Here is a 9,353-nt window from a genome sequence, read left to right as displayed (position 1 = left end):
ATATATACACTGTGTCTCACCACAGCTTCCATGCCAAGTCCCTTTTTTTTCTTTTTTTGTAAGTTAGTTTGTTTTTGTTTTTTGTTTTTCTTTTACATTTCATTTATTTTGGGAAGAAGGTTGCAAGGGTAGAGGGCAGATATGAAGGGACAGGGAGATGAATAAGATCCATCTGCATGATGTGAAATCCACAAAGAATCAATAAAAAAAAGTCTAAAAAAAGTATGCATTTACTTTAGAAATGGTTTTATTCATGTACAAATAATAAGCAACATTCTATCCATAAATTCTATTTTCCAAAAACAATTGTTTAAGAAAATCAAAAATGCTGGGTGTGATGGTGTACACCTTTAATCCCAGCACTCAGGAGGCAGAAACAGGTGGATCTCTGTGAGTTGAAGGCAGCCTGGTCTACATAGTGAGTTCCAGGACAGCCAGAGCTACATAATATGAGAGACCCTGTCTCAAAAAACCGAAAAAGAAAACCACATAATAAATCTTAAAAGGTACCAAGATTCTTCTGCTTCCAGACCATTGCTGGGCTGGAGAGAATTGGAGGGGAGAGGTGTTGGGCCAGAAGTCACAACTTGGAATTGAGCATTCTCCAAAGCAGTAAGAAGGTACCATTCTGGCAAAGTTTATTCAACCACGTCCCACCCCCACCCTCACAGGCCGCCTATTGGAATGGCTGAAGTGGGGCAGACAGTCCAGCCTAATTCAGCTGCCTTATAGCATTGTATGTGGCCAGCATACAACTCTAAGAAGCTACTAAGGAGACTAAAGCAAAGCAAGAGACTGAGGCTGTCCTGAGAACGGTTAGTTCCTTGTTGCGACCTCTGCTTCAATGACCTTAAACAGACTATCCTAGTGCAAGGAAAATATTACATCACGACAGATTTCACACTAGCAAGACAGTCAGCACAGAAATGTTGCCTGGTGCCATTAAGCAACAACTCAAACCATGGTATGCCCAGAGTTCATGCCTTCATCTACACACAAACCTTTGTGTTTATGTGAGCACAGCACGGTGATGCAGAACATTGAGCTGAGATCTAACACCCACAATGGATGCTTTCACAGGCTGCAATATAAGAGGGAAGCTCGTGAATCACCTTTGTCTGAGGGACCTTACATAACCAATCAGTAACTTGGGGATCGACAGTCTCCACTGGTTTCCAGTGTGTCCAGGGCTGGTTGCAGGAGGCACCATTAGGAAGCATCCTCCATGTCCACATCCTCCTGCAACTGCTGGACCATTTTTTCTTCCAGCTGCTTTCCTTTGCCTTTAAAAGATGCAGTAGATACAGTGTAAACACAGTACTCATGGATGAGATTCCCCAAAAATAAACTCCAATGTAAATCTAAAGGAAATGTAAAACACAGGAACTGAGTGGGACCCTGCAGAATTTACTCTAGCACTCTACAAAGCATCCTGACTGCCCTACAGTAATAGCCATTTCTAAGGACTTAGGAATCTTAGCCAAACTCACACAGAGTTCTTCCAAATGCACAAAGCACTCTACAAACTCATCTCAAACTTCTGCAAACCTTACTGAACTCTGAGAAACCCCAGACAGGATGCACATGCCCTGTACCACTCAGCCGGTGAATCCAGAAACCAAAGCTGGGACGTGACTTCAGCCACCCGGGTGCAGGGCCTCTGTTAATCCTGAGATTTGCCATAGAAAAACCAATTCCATCATTTTGAGCCAAATTTGAAGCAAGCTTTTATGAAATATTAAATACTGGCCAGGTGAATAGACTCTGGCAAGATCCACTCCCTGGATTTCCCAGCTGAGTGGCCCCAAGGCATGTTTTTCAGGAGTTTATAAGGACAAACCCACACAGCCAGTTTACTCCTAAGGCTTTGTTATTTTCTAAGAACTACAAACTCCCAGCATTCCAGGATGTTACCTTGTCCTTGGGCAGGTGGGGCTTATAGGTTAACATCCAGTATAACAAAACACTTTTAGAAAGTTAGCTGGGACCCAGCTACACCAAGCACAAAAATCCAGATGCTCACCTGCAAGAGGAGCCCGGATAAGATGGATGCTCTGCTTGACTTCTTTGATGTCCTGAACCTTCTGTAGCTCTTTGTTTTTCTTCAACCTGTGTGATAAAATGCATCAAAGCCAAACTTCAGTGAGCAAAAAGCTCTGAGACTTTAACTCCCACCAAGTACTGCATTCACTAATGACGCTGTCCACATAGGACACGGGGAACGGAAAGGGGTGGCCGCCTTCAGCTCCTTCCTGTTCTCCGCCTCCCACCCAGCAACAACTGCTGTGGGTCAACAAGGAATCAACTGGTCCCCAAACATGTTTATCCACAACATGTTTATCCACAGATCAAGGCAAAGTCACCCATTGAGCCCTCACTCATCGACATCCTCCTCCCTAATAATTGTGTCAAAATTATTCTCAAGTTCCTAATGCAGCAGGATTTCCACCCCAGCGACATGTGCATTCCCTGCACCCAGTGGACCTAGTGGAGCAGGTGGGGACGCGTGGGTTATCTGCTGGCAGAATGGGGTCTGACTAAGGACTCGGCAGACCTCAGAGTCCATTTCCACGGCACAGACACAAAGCTCTATCGCACACGGTGGTCTCCCATCTGCCAATGGGTGTGTCCTCCTCCTCCTCCTCACAGCACAGTCTCCACGCTGGGCAGTTCTGTCAATTATTCGCCAATCACAGGAGCATAAAACACTTGAGACATTCACCAGAAACGCTGCTGACAGCGCTGTTCTCAAACATCCACGCTCACCTTCTGAAATGCCAGAGAGCTGCCACAGCAGGCTTCTTTCCTAAGACTTCCACCGTGGCTAGACTTAAGACTCACTTTTGACAATGGCATGGCTCAGGGGGTGGAGGCACTTGCTGCCAAGCCTAACTGTTCATCCTTTGGACCCACAGAGTCTAAAGAAAGAACCAACTCCTGCAAGGTATCCTCTGAGCTCCACATACACACCATGACACGTTCACACATACCACAGTGTGTACACATACTAAAACAATTAAAAAAAAAAAAAAAGACTGATTGTGGTGGAATACTCCTTTAATCCTAGCACTCAGTAGAGGTAGAAGAATCTCTGAGTTCCAGGCTATCGAGAGCTACAGTCAGACCCCATCTCAAAGGGAGGGAAAAAAAGGAAGAAAGAAAAAAGAAAAAAAATTAGAAGCTAGAGAGATGGCTGAGTGGTTAAGAGCACTGGTTGCTCTTGCAGAGAGCCCAGGTTCAGTTCCCAGCACCCACATGGTGGTTCACAACTGTCTGTAACTCCAGTTCCAGATCTGATGACCTCTTCAGGCAGTGCACACATACATGAGGTGAAACACTCATACACAAAATAAAATTAAACTTAAAAAAAAAAAAAAACTAGAAACGGATCAAAGTGAGTTTTCCTGCTCTACAGACAGAGGTGATTCCTGGTCGAGACAGGGAAAGCATGTGAACTCTGAAGTTCTTGCTACCCGTGAAACAACAACAAACTGAAAAGCTGAAGATGACTTGACAACCTGAGATAGGAGAGCCCGAGGAACGCCCACTGGTCAAATGTCGGCCACGCAGATCATCACAATAAACACAGCAATATGAATCAGAGCCCACCGGACACCACAGGAGTTCACAAACACAGACCCAATATTCTCATACAAATAAAGGACAGACTCTGAAGGTGGAGAAAGGGGAAGCTTTCACACTGACTGAGGCCAGACTCTCCTATGCAGGCTAAAAATAAGGACAAGGCTGCAGGGCAACGAGCTCTTTCCAGACTCTGCTCCGTATCAACTACCAAGGAAAGAACAACTCTTTGTTAGGGAGAGACCTGCAGACCCCATTGTAACTAAAGAGTCAGAGGTAGCAGGGACAGGACACATGAGCAAGGACACTGTGATGCTATGGCATTCCTCCCAAGGGCCCTAACCTCCCCGTGAAGAAAAGCAGACAAACCCAAATGAAGAAACATTCTACACAGCAACCTCATCAGTACGTGCTCTTCAAACCGCCTATACCTGTGAAACAAATGGAGACAGGAACCTATCCACGTGCAAGGAGCCTGCCAACTGAGCGGTGACCTCTTTACTAGGTGGGAAGTGGAAGCAGGCTCTGCTTCAATCAGTGTCCCGCATCACTGTCCACTTCCCGATCGGAAACCACACTGTGTTTAGGGAAGAGTCTTACACGGACGGATAACCAGAGGCCCAGAAGGCGGGAATGTCTCTGATCCCTGTACTAGTGAGAGCAGTAAAGTGACTGTAAGATGCCGAGAAAACACAGTGTGTGTCGTACAAAAGAGTCTTCCGAGGCTCCTTAACTATGAAGTTCTATCAGAATAAAAGGGGTGAAAAGCACATACGCCTCCCAGAACTCCCGTCATCCCTCCCCAAGTGCACATACCTGTTCATTATAAACTTAGCCTGGCGTTTCTGCTTGATTTCTTCAACCCTCTTCATCGCATCGACTACAAAAAATCACAAGGCAGCAAATGTACACACGTTCAAACAGTATGGCTGTGACAACTACATTCAGTACTTCTGCGTGCCTTGGGCGTGAATGAGAAAACTCAATACAAAACAATCACTCCACAGGAAGGAGAGAAGGCAGAGCAGAGGACCTGTCACACACAAAAATACTGCCACCTAAGAGTTCATGCAGCAGACACCTACAAGACCAGCACTCAGGAGGCCAAGGCTGTGAGTTCAAGGCCAGCCACAGCTGCCCAGCAAGATCCTCTTAAAAATGAAGGAAGGAACTAAGTTTTCCAACACTTACCCTCCCTTCAATTAAAGTCCCTGCCTACTTCAGGGGAAAGACAAGGGCTCAACAATACCACTTTTAATTTGGGGCCTGTAACTCCATATTCACCCACACGAGCACTTAGGTGCACCCTTGGAGTCTGGACTGGTGGCCTGAACTGCAGCACCTTTTTATGTTACACCACAAGGCGCACACCTGAGCCCTGGAGCAGCCGGTCAAGACTGGTGATGCATACAGGTCTATACATCTCCTAACTGGGTCTCGCCTCGCCCACCAAAATATTGCCCTTGTTTAGTCTTTCAGAATTCATGGTTTTTACTTGGGGTGGGCACTTCAAGTTTAATAATTACGTTGTTTTTACATGAATACACCAGTCAGTTTCTGATGTATCTAAATTCAGCCAAATTCTAAAAAGAATTTGGAATAACTTAAAGACATAAACACCAACAGGACCATTAACATGAGAGGAAAAAGAGCCAAGCAATGAAGTAAGTTTAGTTTTTCTACAAGCCAGCATTTATAATTACAGAACGCCCATAATAGTCTCCCCTGAACACTCGCCACCCCCCAAGACTTACTGGTTTTACTCCAGAGCTCTCGCTGGTATTTCACAGGTTCATTTCTACGTTTTTCAAATTCAAATGAGTTGTCCTAGAAGATGATACAGAAGATTGGGAAGCAAGGTGGTAAGCAATCATTGTTTAAAATATTCTTTTCACAAAAATCCTAAGTGGCCAAATACTAGACACCCTCCTCAAATACTGGGGAATACTTGCTTTCCACTAGCTGAAAACAGCTCGGGCCCTGGGGAAATGGGGGCCACTCAGAGAGAAAGGGAGCTCACTCCCTCCTTCAGGAGCTATCAAACAACCACAAGAAGGATAAACAAATTGGAAAGGCTCCCCCAGTTCCCAGCTCCATATGAGAAGCACAGCCAGAGACTTCCAATACATAAACCACTTTTCTTAGACCAAAAGCCAACCACCAAGAATTCACACTATTTCCATCTAAGAACCTGTCACAGTGAAAGGGTGTGAAACTACACACCTGCAGGGTATAACCTTGCCCTGGGTGGCTCTGGGTCCTCCAAATGGGGGTATTTTGACAGTTAATAAGCATTAATCTCAAGACAGGCAAAACAATTTGAAAAAGCTGCCCATATTCCTCAGCTTTCAAATGTAGCTGACGGAAGCATGTGGAGTTGACACGCTATTCCATTTACAAACGTCAGATTCTGTCAGTGCACAATGTGCTCAGCGGAAAGGCAGTGGGCAGTTAGGGGGTGGGGCAGGGGGCAGGGCTGGCACCCTTCTCTGTGGCATTAATGGTATCATGTTGCTCCATCCACACTGAAGATGATCTTTGAAATTACTGTGATTTAGCCTCTCCTCCTATACAATATGCAGCTGTATTCACTAGACAGCTCTGGTATTGGGAACCAGGGATTACAGAGTCGGGCGAGAGGTCACAGGGTTAGGGAAAGAGACAAGCAGAAGGGTACAGCAACTTAAAGCATCTTCCTCCAGCAAAGGACGGCTACCTACAGCTTTCGTCTTCTCCCTCTTCAGGGACCAAATGTGGACAGTTCCAAGAGACCCTGCTATCAAATCTCTCAAGGCGCCCCCTTGGCCCTTGGCTTCCCCCATACCTGCTGGCTTGGTCTCTTTCAGAGCCCACCCAAGGACACACAGGAACTGGCAATGACTGCTTCAGACTGAGCCTCAGTCTACTCAGGAGCACATCAGCTCTTCCCCAACCTCCTCTCCATCCTTAAAGGGCAACTTCCACTTCACCCAACACAGTCAAATCATTTTTTTTTTCTTTTTCTTTGCAAAAGCCAAAACAGTTTTGTAGAGATTAAAAAAAACTTCTACAAACTGGGGTAGGTAGTTTTCCCTTTGATTTTGGGATCACACGAGATTGAGACTTTCCATAGCCAAATAAAGCACTCACAACCACACGGCAGGCTGCCACACTCAGGCCGGGCGACCACCAACTGTACTCACCACGGTGAGCTCCTTGCCAGCCGCTTTCCGGAAGGCTTTAGTCCACCTGACCTTGCGTGGGTTCCGCTTCTTCTTGAAGTTTTTATGACACTTGGATTTGCAGAATCGGAACACCTACGAGACACTCAAGTTAAAATACTGGAGTCAACAATAAAAATGTTTCTATCACAGGATACACCTCCTAGCCAACCAACAAAAACTTCGTAAAGTCTGAGAAATGACAATAGTTCTCATTGATGACTCCTACTGACAACACCAAGAATCAGAACAGAACATCAGAACAGAAGACAACTCAGTGTTTTGTGGGTGTCAAACCTCATCCCCGACAGCAGGCTAAAAACCCTGACATGGAACAATCACTAATCGCTTTAGAGGATAATACCTCACACTGGCCTTAGGTGAAGGACCAACTCTAAGAAAAGTGCCTGAAATCCCTTCTTGATTTGTGATCATTCTCATAATCACCTTCCTATATCCATAGTGAGGGTGAGTTTTGAGCCAAGCTGAATCCTATTTGCTTCCTTCTGGCTGAAAGCACAAAATATTTTCAAAACTAAAACTGCTAATAGGTCATTTTCCTTTTCTTTTTCAATGTCTATTTTATCACTAACTATGAGTTCTGCAGTGAATTGCTTTTTTGCTATTGTTCTGAAACAAAGCCTTACTGTGTAGTCCAGGCTGACCTACAACTTGGAATCCTCCTGCCTCGGCCTTCTACCTACCCTGATTACGGACATTTGGTCCCATGCTGAGTGCTGGATATGTTTTGAAAGATCACATTCACAGGTCTAAGTCAGAGTCTTTACTATTCTAATTTTCCATCTTCATCCCAAAGAAGCAGCAACTTTCAGTTTACTAACATTTCGATGTGTTTTTAAAATGGATAGTAAGGCTTTTACAAGCCTAAACTACATTACCTTGTTACCTATAGTCCCTTTAAAAAGAATGCAATCTGGGGCTGGAGAGATGGCTCAGAAGTTAAGAGCACTGACTGCTCTTCCAGAGGACCAGGGTTCAATTCCCAGCACCCACATGGCAGTTCACAACTGTCTGTAACTCCTGTTCCAGGGGATCTGACACCTTCACACAGACATACATGCAGGCAAAACACCAATGCACATGAAATAAGATAAATAAACTTAAAAAAAGAAAAAAGAAAAAAAAAGAACACAATCTGTGTGTGTCCCTGGAAGAAACATGAAAAGTAAGCCTTTGAGGTTAACAGGGTTTCTAGCAAAAAAAAAAAAAAAACTAAGTGTCATAACTAAAATGTGTGACCCAGTCACACCAGCTGAAAAGGTGTGAACAACATAAACTAAGAAAATCTGCACATATTGCACAAATCATAAAGCTTTCGTTTACATACTTCAGATCATTCTGTGGGAACCTTTCACTTACATCGTTCTGTGAGAACCTGCAAGAAGAGCACTGCACGTAACCGGCTCAAATGGGACCAAAGTACATTATGTACATGCCATTCTGAGAATTGGAGGGATGGGATTCACTCCCAAATAAAGAGGGCAAATGCATGTACTATATATAAGAAGGCCTGCCACAACGTCACCTATACTTATTCTCATTAACAGCCCCACCCCAAGCCTTTGTCATTTACACTCCAATTCTTCAGAGACTGTTCTGTTCTGCACCTTTTACTCAAATCGTGCAACTTCCTACACAGGATGCTCCCTCTCCTCTCGCATACAGAAATGGAAACACAGAACTCAGAGAAAGGACCCGGTGTCGCCAGGAAAGGGGCTCCGAGGCTTCCTGAACCTGAGAACTGGAGAGGTCACGGCGTCATGAACAAGTTTGCACCGTCACTTGTTGACTAAAGGAGGTTTTGCTCCCGGAGGTCTGACGACGAAGTGGGATAGGGAAGGTCGCGAGGAAGCCTGCTCCCCAGAGACCCTGCATCCTGAGTCTCTCCTAGCTCCCCTCCAGCAACAACACACAACTCTATCAGGCCGCAAGCACCACGTCCATTAACCTCTGCAGACACTCCCACCTCCGGCTGGTCCCTATGCCCCGGGACGTCAGCACGAAGCCCGCCTGAGCAAGCGTTCGACCGAGTTCCTGACCCTACGGCAGCCCGGGTGGCCTTGGGATGAGACGTGCGTCGGATCGCAGGGAGGAGATCTCGCCGGCCGTGAGCCCAGGCTACCCCCGCCGAGCTACGAACCCGGCGCGAGCTGCGCGCGCCCCCTGTCCCCGGCTCACCTTGCAGTCGTTGCGGACGAACATCATGCCGTGGCCCGGGTAGATCGGCCCGGAACAGAAGTAACATTTCTCGATCCTCATGTGGACTCCGCGTGGGACCCACCTCCTAGGCGCCGAGCTGAAGAGGAAGGGATACGTTACGTCACTTCCGAGCCCCCGGAAGCAATTCTCTGACCCGACCCGGAACTGGCCCTGGGAATGCGAGCCGTACGTGACGGCACCTCCGGCCGGCCGGACGCGTGCGTAGCAACGTCGTCGCCGTGCACAGGCTCAGAACCTGTCGTCTGCATCCGGGTTTTTTTTTGACTCTGTGGCCCCGGCCGTCCTCTGTACCTGCGCTTGAAGTGCCGCCGAATTTTCCCGTGTGTACTC

The 9,353-nt window shown here is 46.4% G+C and overlaps 1 protein-coding gene across 1 annotated transcript; it reads right to left on the bottom strand.

Annotated features, from left to right (window-relative positions):
* Positions 1-229: 229 nt before the first annotated feature.
* Positions 230-9,126, bottom strand: Rsl24d1 (ribosomal L24 domain containing 1). Its single transcript, XM_052714340.1, has 6 exons — positions 8,982-9,126; positions 6,765-6,878; positions 5,337-5,409; positions 4,399-4,462; positions 2,024-2,109; positions 230-1,283 (listed from the first exon to the last, which is right to left on the bottom strand). Exons 1-6 carry the CDS (start codon positions 9,060-9,062, stop codon positions 1,210-1,212), a joined length of 492 nt encoding a protein of 163 aa, XP_052570300.1. The 5' UTR covers positions 9,063-9,126; the 3' UTR covers positions 230-1,209.
* Positions 9,127-9,353: the final 227 nt, after the last annotated feature.

Source organism: Peromyscus californicus, unplaced genomic scaffold, assembly GCF_007827085.1.
Source record: "Peromyscus californicus insignis strain IS unplaced genomic scaffold, ASM782708v3 Scaffold_11__1_contigs__length_118956290, whole genome shotgun sequence".
Taxonomy (NCBI): domain Eukaryota; kingdom Metazoa; phylum Chordata; class Mammalia; order Rodentia; family Cricetidae; genus Peromyscus; species Peromyscus californicus.
This window is presented reverse-complemented; position numbering and strand designations above follow the sequence as displayed.